Raw genomic sequence first — 15,935 nt, 5'->3', positions numbered from 1 at the left:
AGCAATAGCTTGACAGTTTTGGGATAACCTTGCTCTATATGGTTTTCAATCTGGAAAAATAATTTCTTACACCCAGAAATTTACTGAAACTTACAACTTTTATTACGTGGTGGGTATATTTTCATTTTACATCTGATCTTTTTAAACTTAGGTGACTAATACTTACATATGATTCTTCCAGTTAATTATGAAGGCATTGTCAGAAACCTCACGGTAAGTGATGTCTTATCTGTTGCTCTAGCTTAATTTCTGCTGACATTTACAGGTATTTTATAGCATTAGCTGTTTGCTGGGCAACTTACAGACTATGTGTACTTTGATTCAGTGACAGGATGAGGGGACATAATCTTATACTGCACCAGGGGAGGTTTAGGTTGAACATCTGGAAGAATTTTTTCCGGTTGACAAAGTGATATTCAGTTGTAGTTGTACTCAGTGATCTCAGAGGTCTTTTTCAACCTAATTGATTTTACGTGTGACCTTTGCTTAACAACAACAACAACAACAACAACAACAACAAAACAACAAGAACAACAAGAACAACAAAACTAGTTCCACACAGGGGAAGATGAAATTTGAATAAGGTGACATATGGCTATTGAGTTTGCATTAACTAAAGCTTTGTCTTCATTTCACTATATTGTGTGTTTATTCCAACTGGAGAACTTGTGTATCTGGACCATACTAGCTGAGGGCCACATCAGTGTAAAGCTCAGTTCTATTGCTAGGATACACACAGGATTTTCTTGCTTGTACCTTTTTGATAAACAGCTTTGAGAGAGGATGTTGAATTTTTTGGGGAGGGTATCAGGGTATGCAGTGTACTGAATTTGCTTTTTTGCTCCATTCCTGGCTTCTGTTCTCATCCCTGTACCGTTGTCTGTTTGCCTCTCATTTGTACAGACACTGCTGTTGGTGAGAACAATGTTGTTTGTACAGATGACTTCAGTAGTCAAAAGTTCCAATATTAGTAGAGATTTTGTTTTGTGGGTATATTTTTTATTTTTAAAATCATTAATGGATCTTGGTTCATAAAAAAGTTTATTTGTCCCTGTGTGATCAGTCTAAAATCCTTAAATGTTTGTTACCTTCTCTATTACAGAGCTGTAGACTTTTTGCACTGGACAATCTCATATCACTTTTGAAAGTACCATGATGTTCATGTCCTAGTGTAATTCTTTATTAATTCTATGCAGTATGATTTGGTTCTATAGAACTGTAGGCTGTAAGGGGAAAAAAAAAAGCAAGTTTTGTCCATAATGCAGTATTAAATATCTTCTAATAACTATTGAATCCAAATCCAGTCACTATTTGTGATTTAAGTATTCATTCACATGTCTCAGATCTTATGGCTCCAAACCCAGTGGAGTTACATTGTTCTTAGGGGAAGTTATTGCAGACCATTTGCAATTGATGTGCTTTATAAGAACTGTGCGTGACATAAAAGATGCATTTCACCAAAATTTCCTTTTGTTTTAATTTAAACATTTCAGTGCATAAAACCAAACCAGCCTTTCAAAGCTTATATGAAACAGCTGCTTCCCAAGCGTTTCCATTATTCCTATAATGACCGAATTGAACCGCTGCACTTTTATTTAGACTCCCAATGGCAGCTTGCTCGGTAAGTTTCAGTTCTCAGTACCCAACTGTATAACACATCATTTACTGTTTTCTGTTCCAAGTGCTTAGAGTTCAGTGATAGCTGTTAGAGTGGGATATTCCTGTTTGTCGTAGCAAAGGGACACTGCAAAGGAACAATGCATGCTTTTTTCTGCAGGTTTTGGTGGCCTGGGGTGGGTTAATTCTAAACTGGCAGCTATTGATATTCTCCCTGCTGGCTATGTAGGTAGTGGCAGGTTAGAAATTAAGGCACTCACTCTGAGATACTTGAGGACATCTTGCCATGCTGTAGGAATTTCCCAAATGAGTCCATGAAAGAGCAGGTAAATAATTTGTAGGTTAAATCAGTCTTGTCAGTCATTGAACTTACTGAGTCCATGGTAGTTAATTACTTTGTGTGTTTTTATTAAAGAATTTACAAGTTGCAGAACAGTGGTATCTGTTGCAATGGTATTAATTTTGAACACCTCTGTGATACTTCAGGGCTTCCATCATGGAAGAGTTTTTCAGTGCAATTCTTCAGTAAGTCCTGTTGTGTAACAATGTCATAGACATGTGCAAGTTGTGCAAATGAGGTTTGGGTTAACAGAACTGTGTGTTTACATAGTGTGTATGGACCTAGCACAGGTTGGTTGTTTGTTTTTATTAGACTGTAAAATTCCCATCTAAATGGTCAAAATTAGATTAGTGTTTATTTTTTTAATATTGAGAATATACTTACATAAAGTACTGTGAAGTTGTTACTCAAATGACAGTGAACTGAAAAATCTGTTATTCTGAAATGAAATTTTTTTTCATATGTCATGTGCTTTGACTTTAAATGACTGATAGACACATGAAAATTCCAAAGGGATAACATTTGCAGAAAAAATTACCATTCTGATTTTAAAGGCTTTCTCCTCCCAAGCACTAGACTTCTCATTCCCTATGGACAATCCTTTAAGTGTCTTTAAACAGAGAAGTAAATATGTCATCACTGAATGTACTTTATGCAGATGTGATTTGTGAGTTATATAAACTGTGTTTTTTTAATAGAAAACCACTTGAGATTAAAAACTGCAAAGGTGGATTCCATGGCTCAGACAATCACTTCCCCAATATGCAGGTGAGGTTTAAGCTTATGTTTGCTCTTATTTTTACTTCCTTCTATTTCCAAATGCTGTATTGGCTGGCTATGGAGGTTTTTTTGTTTGTTTGTTTGTTAGATTGGTTTAACATCAGTGGTATTATTTCATCTGCAGTTAAAGAAATAAAACATTTATGGGACTGATATTGTGATGTGCTGGATAACCCACAAAAATAAAGAGAGTCTTGAACTTCTCTTTAATGAGAAATGGGAAGAGATCTCAGGGAAACATGAAATCAGATCCTCGGTTTCGTCTAAATTGGGGAAGTCACTTAACCTATCCTCTGTCTTAGTTTCTGCTCTCAATAAAATGAAGGCAAATAGTCTTGATTTCAAAAAGCTGTTTTCAGAATTAAAATCCACAAACCTTTGTGAGGTACTTGGAATATTGCAATGAATATGTGTAAACACTTTTATAAAGAGAAATATGTGTATTACGTGGACTTTGTAGGTCTTCTCAGAAAACTTGTTTTCAATAATCTTGTCTCTTAAAAGCTTTTTCTTTTTCATGTGTTCTAGAATTATATAATGTTGGCATCAAACTGTTTTTTTAAAAAGTCTTATTTTGTATCAATTTACCCTTCCAGGCTTATATTTCTTCCTTGATTTGACAATGGAAAACCTGTTGATAGTGTTTCTAGTACTGAGTTGCAATCAGCAAGCCATGTGATGCCAAATGTGTTCCATTTCTCTCTGCTGCAGTTTGACTGTGTAAATTTTTTCAGTAGATTGACTCTATTCAAACTTTTTTGCCACACTTGGAATTGTCAGTTCATAGCACCCCTAACAAGTCTTAAACCAGATATAATTTATCCTTTCTGTGGCTATCATTATAGCAGCATAACAGTATTTCATACTCTGTAACCAAAACCAACAGAAAGGAGCTAGTGTGTCCCTGCCTCATCTGGTTCAAATTAGGCTGGTTGAGTACATTACTAGCCTGCAGATTCTAGTATCAACAGTTGCAAAATAATGCCCTGTGTTATGCTTTAATCTCAAAAAAGGGAGTTAAGAGTTGAGTTTTAGCCTCTGTTTTTTACCACACAGCTATGAATTCTGAGACAATTGCATTGTTTGCAAAGAGGTTGGAGATTTTTTTGAGGGACGTGCTATACAGTGTAAAATATCCATCACTCATTCAGTATCTATATTCCACAGATGTGTGCAATGTGTTTATCCTCATTAAAAATAAGCTGAAGTTTTAAACAGAAGTTTTAAAACAATGTTTTCGGCAGCAGCTGAGCTTAAGCATTTGTTGCCCTTGCCTCTTTGTTCATGCAGCAAACCCTGCAGTATGCAGATGTAACATTTGTGTGGCTGCAGTGTCAAGTAGGTTGGGGAATTGAACCAGAAGGAAAAGAGCTAGCAAGGAAAAAAAAAAAAAAAAAAAAAAAAGAAAGATTTTTGAGCTGGCAACATTCCTGGATCAGGTCCAGCACAGCTCGGGAAGTGGTGCAGGAAGGAAGAACAGCTGCAAACCAGACGTGGAAGCCTACGATCCTACCATTGCCTAAACCACTTAAAGCACAGCTACCAACAGATGGTTTTATAGCCCCAAGTTAAAAGCTTCCAAATTGTTTACATGATGTGATATGTGATGGTTACTTTGGATCAACATTTCCATTAAATATTTTAAAGCATTTAAGAAAATACATTTTAATTTCTTCAAAAGCAGACGTCATAAATGGCTAAAAGCAACAATGAGGCAGAATTGGGTTTCCTAGTACTCTTCTACTACTTTTAAAAATTATTCTTATACATCTACTTTTTTTTTTAAGAACAACATATGCTTTTGACTTGATACATACTATGTTGGTAAAAAGATAAAGATTCCAAGATTAAGTTCTTGGGAGAAAATGCTCTCTGAGTATAAAGATAATTTTAATTTCAATTTGTCTTAAACAGAATTCCACTATATTTTTCTCTGTAAATCCTAGGCTATCTTTATTGGTTTTGGACCAGGATTCAAGTTTGGTACTCAAGTTGATCCATTTGAAAACATTGAAGTATATAATTTAATGTGTGGTAAGTACAATGGGTGGGGGTCAGTTTTGTTCAGTAAAATATAATGTCTTTTGGGCATTGTAAATCTTCTAATAACAAATTGTTAAATGTCCTCACAAACTCATCCTTAAGAGTTGCTGCTGATTATCACACATCAGTTTTTCTGTTTTAACTAGTCATCTCTAAATGACTAGGATCTACTGGTCTGGCTACCTTGTATATCTCTTTTTCACTGGTTACGCTGGAAAAGCTCTGGCTTTTCCAGAGCTGGTGGTGCTTTGACCAACCACTACTAAAAATGGCTACTTCACAATCTCTCTACCATCATGAAATGAAGCTTCTTTTCCCTCCTCTTTCAATCACAATGTTACTGTGACTCCTTATTCCTGTGTCTGTTCTTCATTCTGTATTTCCTGGTTTCTCTAAAAGTCTGTCACTAGAGCACTTTCTACTTATTTATTCCCCTTGAGGTCCTCACCTGTTTTCCATTGTTTCCTGCCTACTTCCCTCTCTGGTTAGAACCTATACTGCTTCTAAATAAAATTTTGGCTTAATATAATGTAACTGTATTTTCTTTAAAATTACATTAATCTTAGATGATGCATATCTTGTGTGGGCATAATGCGAATGACACAGCATGTTAAAAAATTGTCATCAGGTGTTGATAATTTTTTTGAGAGAAATGGAGAGGTAGTGAATGTACAACTCCACCAATTCCCCATATTTCATCCTGGGAGTCGTGAGAAGAAAAGCATACTAAAGATTTTGATCCAGAAAATACTTGAGTACAATGCTTGAGGTTGGTGGCTGTATTCACATGACATGTTCAACCTTACATGAAGACTGGTACCATATTGGACACCAGCTAAGAACCTGTATGGTCCCTTTTAAAGAGGTTACATTGCTTTTCTTTTTGGGTGTTATGAGCAGCAAGCAGGGAAGCTTTGACTCATCCATACTTGTAAGCACAATATAAACAGCTGTGTATTACAATCTTTCTCCCCCTGATGATATCACTTAAATTCTTTCATAGATTTGCTTGGTGTGAAGCCAGCCCCAAACAATGGAACTCATGGACGCCTCAACCATCTATTAAAGCACCCTGTTTACACCCCCCACCATCCCAAAGAAACAAGTCATCCTTCTGCATGCTCTGTGGTGGGAGAAAGAGCCTTTTCAGTGAGCCTTGGCTGCTCCTGCAGGGCAGGGGTAAGCACTGAAATGGTTAGTGGAGGCAGAAGTCTGTGCTGTATTTAAAAAGTGAAACTTTGCATTCTCCAGATAGTTTTACAGTTCCTTACTATTGGTTTCAAAATCAACTCTTACTTGAGGTTAGTGAGTGCTATCCTGTATTTGTGTATTAATTTTTTGCAGATTGCTTATGTTAAGTTACATTAATCAATGAAGAGCCTGGAAAAACCTCACAGAAGCTTGATGGGGAAAGCATTCAGTTCTTGGCTTGCCTCAGTTATGTTGTTCTGTGAATATTGTGTTTGGGCTGTGATTTTCAAGCCTGTAGACTTGCTTGTGGCAAAACCAATTTGTTACTGGAAATCCCCTGTAGTTCCTCTCCAGTACATGTCAGTGAGTTCTGTGTATACATAACTTGCAAGACAGAAGTTACATTTAAGTGTGGTACCGACTCATAAGGTGCTTTGTAGTATCTCACTGCTTTTCTTTTATAATTATAGGGCTTGCCAATAAGGGATTTTCATCAACGTTTAAATCTTACTGAAATAGAAGGTAAGAATTTCAGATAATTATATAAAATTAAAAAGCTAACAACAACAACAAATTGTTAGTCATCAAACATGTTATGTTTTTAAACTTCTGAACAACTCTCAAGTAAATTATGTGGAAAATTCTTTTCAATACTTGCTGGAGCTATAGTCCTGCCTGGAGAATTTGTGGATGCCTCGCCCCTGGAAGTGTTAAAGGCTAGGTTGGATGGAGCTTTGAACAACCTGGTCTAGTGGAAGATGTCTCTGCTCTTGACAGGGTGGTTGAAACTAGATAGTCTTTTTGGTCTCTTACAGCCCATACCATTCTATGATTCTCATGTTTTTGAATACAGTCTTCCTGAACCATTTGTTCTCAGGTAAATGTGTATCCTTATACGTGTGTCTTTATGGCATATGTGTTATCTGTTACTTTTGACTTCTCTAGTACTGAAGTAATGAGCATTCCAGAATGGGAAGCAAGAGTGTTGTATGGGGACATACCTGATAACAAATCAATACAAATAATGATACCCATAATGGCAGCATACTTTTAGTGAGGCATGAAGAGTATTTTACATGTTTGTTATGTGGCCTTGAGTTGTTACTTCTTTTACTTGTACTTTATTTCCATTCATTGGACATGCATGTGCCATGTTTAAGCTACAGTTTGCAAGGCTGTAGATGTGCTCATGAGTCATAAAAAAAAAGAAACTATTTTGAGCAGGAAACAGGTAAAAATAGTAAAGTAAATTTTGAAAACTGTAAGGCAAAATGGAACCTAGTCCCAGATGTTAATGCCTTAATGGATGATATCAAGAAGATTAGGGTGTCAGGAATAGGCTGATAGAGACCTTGCGGTGTGTATGTGTGTGTGTGTATCCATGAAACCTCGGGGATTTTATGCAAATAAGCTACGTTTGGCAACACCCCTCTATAGCTCACTATTGTTAAGAACTGGACATAAATGCCAGTTACTGGCAGGGTCCAGTGTTTGCTGCTTATCCAGAGCTAATTCAAGGCTTCTGTTGATTTGTGTAGTTTGTCCTGAAACAAAGAGTGGATAGAGCTTTCTTGAATCTTTTCCACTAATGACAGGTCATAATTTTAAAACATGTCCCAGAACCCTTTTAAAGTCTTCCAGTATTGTAATGCTCATGAAAGCAGCAAAATCAAATCCACTTAGAATGACATGATGTGTTTTCTCCAAAGTGGGCCAGGGGTTTTGCTGAAACAGACTCTGAGTATTCCTGAGGGCTTTGCTTAACCTGGCTTTGAAGAAATTTGACAAGGCCAGACACAATAGCATATTTCAGTTCTCTTTTGTAGAAATAGGAACTTAAAGCTCTAAACCTACATTTTTGAAGCAGTAGGATTTTGTCTTGAATTATCAGTGAGACCTGGCATAGCACTGTTTTAACAGTAATAATTTCATTATTAATTGTATTGATTAAGAACTAATTACATATTAAAGCATTTCACAGATGAAATTATTATAGTAACCAGCCCAGAAGTGCCTTAAGACTGTATACAGTTCATTAGTTACTTCAGTTTGCATGTTCTCTCATTGATTGTCATAACTCGACAGTCTGTAAGGACAAAAAATTGTAACTGCATCTTTACTTCTGTGAAAAAATATGAATTGTTTTTCCCTTATGGGTGAAGAAATAACTGTCGTAATCTTCACTTTTCTTTCAGGCTGTGGAATTACTGTAGAAAAAGCCCTGCAAATTCATTGCTCAATTTCTTTCCTAATTTAATACATTTGCCTTAAAACTGTATAATTATTTGTGGATGGTAGGGACGTATTTAATGGAAGATATACTTTGACACCTTCTTTATAATTTTAGTCATGTAATGATTGAAAATACTTGAATTTTCAAAGGCAAAGTAGTGAGTCCTTGCACAGCTGAAAATCCAGTCCAATACTTCATTGTATTGTTTATTTAGATCTCTGTGTTGCTTAGTATTTTAAATGCATTTTTACATACAACTACGTGGTTTCTACTGAAATAGTAATTTCAAATCACCAGATTGGTTTCTCTCACATATAAATGTTACATAAAAGCAGATCCTACATTTTTAAATTGAAACACAAAGTAAACAAAGACTTTAACTTTCCAACTTAAATTTATCTCCTGTTTCTAGAGGCAAAAGGTTTTGGTTCGAATATAAGGTACATTTGTACATAAGCTACATTTGTATAAATTTTGTAGTATAAGTTTAAATAATTTCTTTTTACTGGCTTCAAGACTTAATTTATTATCTAGTATAGAAACTATGCCCTTGATATAATGATGAATTTTTTTTGTCCCATTCCTGTGACTTCTATTTGCTCGGCAATTGAAAATTAAGGCAGCCTTAGGTGTATAAAAGAGGAGGATACTTAACAACCAGTATTAATTGAAAAGCAATAAGCACTATTTCTGTTGCAGTTGAGAAGACAGAGGAACTTAATTTACCCTATGGGCGGCCCAGGGTTCTGCAGAAAAAACATAATTACTGCCTCCTTTACCATTACCGCTACGTGAGCGGGTACAGCAGGGACTTCCGGATGTCTCTGTGGAGCGCGTACACTGTTGGCAGAGATGTAAGTATAAGAAGAAATATTAGAAGCAACCTTGAAAAGTAAAAATCTAGAGTGTCAGTTATTCCTGAAGGCTTCTTATGTCTGCTCATGGTAAGAGTCACCATGGTGGTGGAGTCACCATCCACAGAGGTGTTCAGGAAAGGATGGGATTTAGCACTTAGTGCCATGGTCTAGTTGATGATCAGTCAAAGACTGGACTCAGTTATCTTAGAGGTCTTTTTCCAGCTGAAATGAGTCTGTGATATTATCTCCCAGGGAACTAAGTTGAACCACATAAGATATAAAATGAAAATTTATGTGAGGTTTGCTATGCTAATAAGGTTTGGCTTTGACTCTTGCATTTCTCAGAGTGAAACAGTTTGCCTCCAGATCCATCAGGAAGTGAAGAGTCCACCGCTATTGATATAAAACCCCTAGGAGACTGCACTGATAGCATAGGTCTGCTACAGCAGCCTGTCAGTGCTGTCCTTAAAAACTGGCCTCAGTGTGGGTTTCATAGTCTCAATGTGGCAGGATCCTTTTGAAAAAGTAAGGACCATCTTGAGCTGTACATGCCCTGGTATGTTCCTTCTCTCAGATTATAATCCTAATTGGGGAAAAAAAAGAGATCAGTGGAAATAAAAGCTGGTCTTTGTGGTCCTGAACCTGTGCTTAAGATACACATGTTCAGAGTAGAGCTGATCTGATGAATGAAAGTTTTTTCAAGTTGGCCTTTCCCATTCAGAGAAAATTTAGAATCCAGATCATGCTTAAAAGGAATTAGGATAGTAGAGAACACTTTTAAATTTGATTATCTGGTATTCATTGGTTTTAAATAATGACTGTTATAATTAAATTTAACTAAACTTTGGCAAGATTTACTTGATCCTAAATGTTTTGAAAGTAGTGGGATGAAGCAACCAGTTTCTCTAACAAGTGGCTCACACATCCATCTGTCAATTATGTGAGTCTGTCTATCTGTCAGTAAATCAGGTCTTTTATGGGGACCTCTAGAGTCTCTTTTAGAAGATGCTATACTTGACTAAAATGCTGCAGTTCTGTTCACTTTATTTCCAAGGTATATGAAGTGGATCGGAGGGCTTGTTTTCCACTGACATAAGGGGAACAATTCTTGCATCTTAGTTAAGCCCTTCACACTCTTAAAGGCAGCTGCAGCTAAATATTTAAAGTTCTACAGTCCCTCATACCAAGAGAATTATTTTAAGTCAGCTTTCACAATGATACTTTCTTCTTGTTCAATAGGACAAATGGGTTTCTTCTACAGGAGCTGCCTCCAACTGTTTACACAAAGATGCTCGTATTTCACAGAATCATAACCAGACCTGTTTGTTTTACAACAATCATCCTCATCTAACTTATGGATTTCTTGCTCCTCCAAGTAAGTACTTTGTCTTCATTGTATAGCATGTCTGATTCACATGAATTGTAATGCAGCAGGTGTAGTCTTTTGTAGGTATTCTTGATACCTAATTAGAATGTGAAGCAGTAATTGCTGAATTGTTGCAGTTCACTTCAGCATATGGGAAAGGAAAGCATTTTAGATGCTTCAGCAGTTGGTGAGTTGTCCAAGGTCACTTAATACTTCCCAGAAGTTTTGACACTTACCATGCTTCTAAAGTGGCATCTCACAGAAGAAACTGGGAGGGACATGTAGACATTGAGTAAAGTCCAGCAAGCTGGTAAAATGCAAATTCACTCTGTATACTTGGATAAATTGTTTGTGAACTGTTGCTGACCTGATATGGAAGTATTTTTATTGACTCTACTGTATTGAATATCAAGTAGTAGGTTATTTAAACACCCACTTCAAACACAGTTTGCAAAGGTTCAACAGAATCCTATATTTAAGCCTAGATTCTGCAGTCAGGGAAAGTTGGCCTGACACTCGTGAATTTTATTTCTGTCCCCACAGTTCAGAAGCCTGTCCTGATATTTTTAAATCTCATTAAATTTGCCAACTGTATATCTGACAAGTGTAATTGCTGCTGCTATTAAGATGATTTACTTTAGGTGGAATCCAGCAGGTACTGAAAGTCAGCACTTACACCCACATCGGTTTTGGAAAATGAAGTTAGGTCAGCTCCATTTCAATGTTATTACACTGATCACTAAAAGCATGAAAATGCAAGTTTAAAGTAACAAATCCATGTAATTAATTGCCCTTTTTTTTTGTTTCAGATTTTATGATAGATGCAAAGAAACCTCACTACGATGCCTTGCTTACCAGCAACATTGTGCCAATGTATCCTGCATTTAAAGGTATTTTATTTTATGTCCATAGTTGAATAGAAGACTGCTGGTATTGTGCTGGCTTCCAAACTGTGCAAATGACCCCTGGTTCCCAGGAGAGATGGAATATGAGATGGTTTGCTGAGAAAAAATATGCATATTCCTGGTGAAAAAGAAGGATAACTGTGGTACTTCTCCTGGAAAAAAAGAGATATCCTGTTTTGTAATGGAATACTGTTCAGTTCTTAATTGTAATTTAAAACATTATAATGGTTAGATATGTCAAAACATGGTGCAGTGAATGCTGCTGCCCAGTTGTATGCAAACTTTGTCAACAGCAAACACCTGTAGGATTTATTTTCCTAGCTTATCATCTCTGTCTATACTCTACTGTGTTTCAGTGTTATGGAACTACTTCCATCAACATCTGCTGCCTGAATATGCTGCAGCCAGGAATGGAGTCAATGTAGTCAGTGGTCCTGTGTTTGATTATGACTCTGATGGGCTGTATGATACCCCAGAAAAGTTGAAAAGGTGAGAACCTTTCACATTCTAATCCTTTGTTTCTTTCCTCCAATACTGATCTGTTAGTAATTATTATACTTCTTCAGAAAGACATGCAAAAGGTCTTAAGCAGAAAAGTAAGTTCAGAAAGCAGAAAGGAGCATGAAGAGAAAAATGCACCTTCAAAATGTGTCATCCTAAAACTGAAGGTGGAGTTTAAGAGAAGCTGTTGCATGGGGAGTGATGTCTACCAGCCTGAAAACTTAGAACATTGCCATTGCCTCAAGGAGAGGACAAGGCAAGGGCTTATCCCTGGTGGCATGGTTGATATTTCCTGAGCTGGCAGTGTTCTACTACAAGTTGTGGGTTACACCAGTTAGCAGAATTGGCTCAAGCTAGCAGGCAGAGAGGTTCCTGGACTCAGGCTGAACTCTTCATCGCCTCTGGAGTTTTACACATTTTTATGGCAAATCAATTTGTTATACCTCATCAAACTTGTTATTTCGCCTACAAGCCAAACTTGGTTTTCAAAAATAGTAATCTGTAATTTTCCTTCCAGACCTAAGCTTTCTTTGGAAAAAATAGGTGAATTGAAAAAGTTGAATATAGCTGAATGTTTTATTTGATCTTCGTGCAAGTATGATTTGGTGGATTTACAGAAAGATCTTTTGTATTTCAGATACCCTGGTAATTCAGAAGTTCCAGTTCCAACCCACTTCTTCATTGTGCTGACTAGCTGTAAAAATACTTCTGAATCTCCCCTAGAGTGTGAAGGGTCTCTAGACGCCTTATCTTTCATTGTACCTCACAGAGAAGACAACAGTGAAAGCTGTGCAGTAAGTAGTCTCTTTGGCCCCCGTAAACATCTGAAGTCAGGCTGGAACTTGTCTTGTTGGATATCAGTGATTAACTGGTTAAAGCCTGTGAAAATGGTACAGTCTACATGCTCATTTTGAGAGAGAAGACAATATTTTTTGTCTTCTATTTATGTCAAAGTCTGTGAATATGATCAAATGGGAAAAGAGCTAGTAGAGTGGGGTCAGAGTATGCAGAGAGCATCAATGTGATTCATACAGAGACTTCTGTAATGCAGCTATTCAGTCAACAGCTGAGAAGGATGAAGAGCTTCTAAGAGGAGTCACCCATAACAAAAGGTCAGTGCTAAGGCCAAATGCATTCCAAGGAGAAGACACAGATGTTCCTGAAGAGCACTAGTTGCTTCTAGTTCAGGTACCTTGGCATTGTGGTGAGCAAACACATAACTACACTCCATATACACCAGAAAAAAAGTGTGGAAAGTGTGTAGACCAATCCTGCAGCAAGGAATTAAGAGTCAGACACAGCTCTCAGAAATATTTTTATCATGCTGATGGTAGATAAATGCTAGACCTAACTTGCCATTCCCCAATATCACCATCTGGTGCAGCTACAGGTTTTGTATACTTGAGGAGCTAACAGCAAGAACTCAATTCAGACAAGATTCTAACTATGTATAATCCTTGCACACTCTGTTTGTTAGATGCTTGCCAAGAATTATTGATTTCTGCCTTTATAAAACATCAAAATGACTTTTTTTAGTAGATTAAATGCGTCTCAGGAGAAAAAAAAAAAAGTTACAGCCCATTTTTGTTTTTCCTTCTCTGTCCCAATAGGATGGCAAGTCTGAGTCCATGTGGGTTGAAGAGAGAATGAAGTTTCACACAGCTCGGATCAGAGATATAGAATTAATTACTGGACTCAGCTTCTATCAAGACAGAAAACAGCCAATATCAGACATTTTACAGTTAAAAACATATTTACCAACTTTTGAGACAGTCTGATTTTTCCTATGGAATGTTGTTATTCATGTCACAACTGATTTGTAAATAGACTTTTTTTAATTAACAAAACTTTTTTTTTTTTTTTTGTAATAAGCTGGAACTTACATTGAGAACTCTTGACCAAATTGCCAGTAGAGAGGAGAGTGGGTGCCATATTTGTATCTCAGGGACTCCTGATGGACTATGCTTGTGACACAGGATGGCAGCGCCTGTCATTCCCACTTGGATGTGGTGGAACCATGTCCGTTATTATGCTAACATCATTTGGTCATCATAGTCATAGACATGAACACAAATGTTGTCTTGGATATGCGCTGGAGAGGGAGAATTTTATAAAGCATGGTTTATGATCAGTATTCTACTTTAAAAATGCAGACAATTAGCAAATACAGTTCTGGGAAAGAACTACATTCTTGGTGACCCTTGAAATCTAAACAACAACACTCTTCTCACTCCAGTTTTCCTTGAAGTGTGAATTGCACCCTGAGCTTTGGGTGTCATAAAACAATGCAGTGTTATGGTGCAAGAAGCTATACTGGGGTCAGTAGGACTGGTAAAACCTTCCCTCACAAGGAAGAGATGCTTGGCTACAGGAGTGCCGTGGGCTGGGAAGACTTGGCATGTTCCTGCCCTCTGATAGCTCCAACACCGACAGAGAATTATATGCACAGTTTGTATGTTATTCATGCATCCTTGGAACGGGTGGGTGTAGGATGCATCAAGTCACCTGTGAATGAGAAGAAATTATGTCAGGAATATGTCTGAGCTCCCAGAAGTAATTATCTTACTTCAAGCTAAACTTAGATTTGATGAAAAATTTTGTTTTATTGAAGTAAAGATGTGTTTCTCTGTTTGGTAGGTGTTCTTGTCAGCTGTGGTTTTGAAATCCCATTTTTGAATGCAGATGCTGTCAGAGATGCAAATTCTGAAGAAGCATGTAATGGCCTTTCTTGGAAACTTTCAGGCTACACAAACAGCTGCTACAGGCACTCAGGAGTGTAGGAACTCCCTCCTTTTCCAGTACACATATTATCACCTTTGTAATTCTCCCACTCGCTAAAGCTGATGACCCAAAATTGGCTCTGTTATGTATAAAATTTGGCATAGCCAATTTCACATTTATGGTCTTCTCATTTAAAAAGGAGAAAATATATCACGCACAAATATGTCAGAAGAATGAAGAGCCTGTAACTGAGCAGAGAGGCATTTGACCTTATAGCTTGACCAGCACATGTTGAAGGCTGGATTCAGAGCCTGCTGAAGTCAGAGGAAGCTTTTCCATTAACTTCAGTTTGAGTGGGCTGAAGTTCTGGGACCATTTTTTCTTTTAACCAAACGTATCTTCTTGATCTTAGGTTACAAGCATGAATTTTTTTTGTTCTCAAGTAGTTTCACTGTGTGAAATCTAAATGTGTTGTAGCAACCTCACATTACGATAGGACTGTGACAGCATTATTCAGTGTAACTGCTTTGTAATTTTGCCTGTGACCAATAAACCCATCAGAAGTACTATGCTGTTTGTGATCCTTTCTGTACCAAATGCTACCAACTGGTGTGGTTGTAGAGCACAATTTCACTTTAGAATTGGAGGATAGGAGTTGCTTCATTTTTTGCTCCATGAATTGAAGATAATTTCTCCAGCTGTAATGTTAATTACATTTATTATTAGGAGAGGAAGGTAGGGAGAAAGATAGTCAAGGTATTAAGGTGGTTTTTTTTGTTCTTCTTGTTGTTTTTTTTTTTTTTTACAACTAGTACTGTCTCCTGAATACAAATAGATATGTTGACATCTTAAGGTGGTGCCAGTTTCCATTAACAGGCAGGGCCAGCCTAGTTCCTGGATAAAAATGGAACCAGTGTGTCTTCAAGCATGTAGCTTCTGGTTTGACCTTTGATTTTGGAATGGAGAGCAGTTGTGAAAGCTATTATGGTCATCAAGACAGGGCAGGAGCTAAGTGGGGTTTGGGATGTGTCTTTGCCAGAAATCGACAAGTCAAATTGACAATGAAGAGAGTTATTATCATTTAATGTTATTGTAAATATTTCTGCTAATTTAATTTCTTCTTTGATTTTTAAAGATATTGTAATGGTGGTGTCAAAGCATATGAATAAATGCTGGTGCTAGTCCTGGTGTCCTGGGGTTAGTGCTACCCCAGGATGACAAGACACTTGGTTGTCTTTTTGAAGTCTGATGGGACCCAAGGAGCATCGTACTGTCACCAGCAAACTCCGTTCAGAAAAACTTGACAGCTTCTTCCACCTGGATGTAAAAGTTTTTTGTTTCAGCTGGTGTATGGTATCAGAGCTTGTCCTGGTTCCATGGA

General features: G+C 37.1%; 1 protein-coding gene across 1 annotated transcript in view; it reads left to right on the top strand.

The window, feature by feature from the left end:
* The window catches only part of ENPP1 (ectonucleotide pyrophosphatase/phosphodiesterase 1), a 48,656-nt gene extending 34,837 nt beyond the window's left edge, over positions 1-13,819 (top strand). The window contains exons 14-25 of the mRNA XM_021540693.2: positions 182-213; positions 1,494-1,621; positions 2,656-2,725; positions 4,684-4,771; positions 5,784-5,959; positions 6,442-6,493; positions 8,904-9,058; positions 10,301-10,436; positions 11,237-11,317; positions 11,689-11,821; positions 12,471-12,627; positions 13,444-13,819. Coding sequence (XP_021396368.2) covers positions 182-213; positions 1,494-1,621; positions 2,656-2,725; positions 4,684-4,771; positions 5,784-5,959; positions 6,442-6,493; positions 8,904-9,058; positions 10,301-10,436; positions 11,237-11,317; positions 11,689-11,821; positions 12,471-12,627; positions 13,444-13,611 — 1,376 coding nt within the window. The 3' untranslated portion in view covers positions 13,612-13,819. The remainder of the gene's footprint in view (positions 1-181; positions 214-1,493; positions 1,622-2,655; positions 2,726-4,683; positions 4,772-5,783; positions 5,960-6,441; positions 6,494-8,903; positions 9,059-10,300; positions 10,437-11,236; positions 11,318-11,688; positions 11,822-12,470; positions 12,628-13,443) is intronic.
* The last annotated feature ends 2,116 nt before the right edge of the window (positions 13,820-15,935 follow it).

This window comes from Lonchura striata, chromosome 3 (genome assembly GCF_046129695.1).
Source record: "Lonchura striata isolate bLonStr1 chromosome 3, bLonStr1.mat, whole genome shotgun sequence".
NCBI classification, from domain to species: Eukaryota; Metazoa; Chordata; class Aves; order Passeriformes; family Estrildidae; genus Lonchura; species Lonchura striata.
The sequence above is the reverse complement of the archived record's forward strand: the minus strand, read 5'-3'. Positions and strand labels throughout refer to the sequence as shown.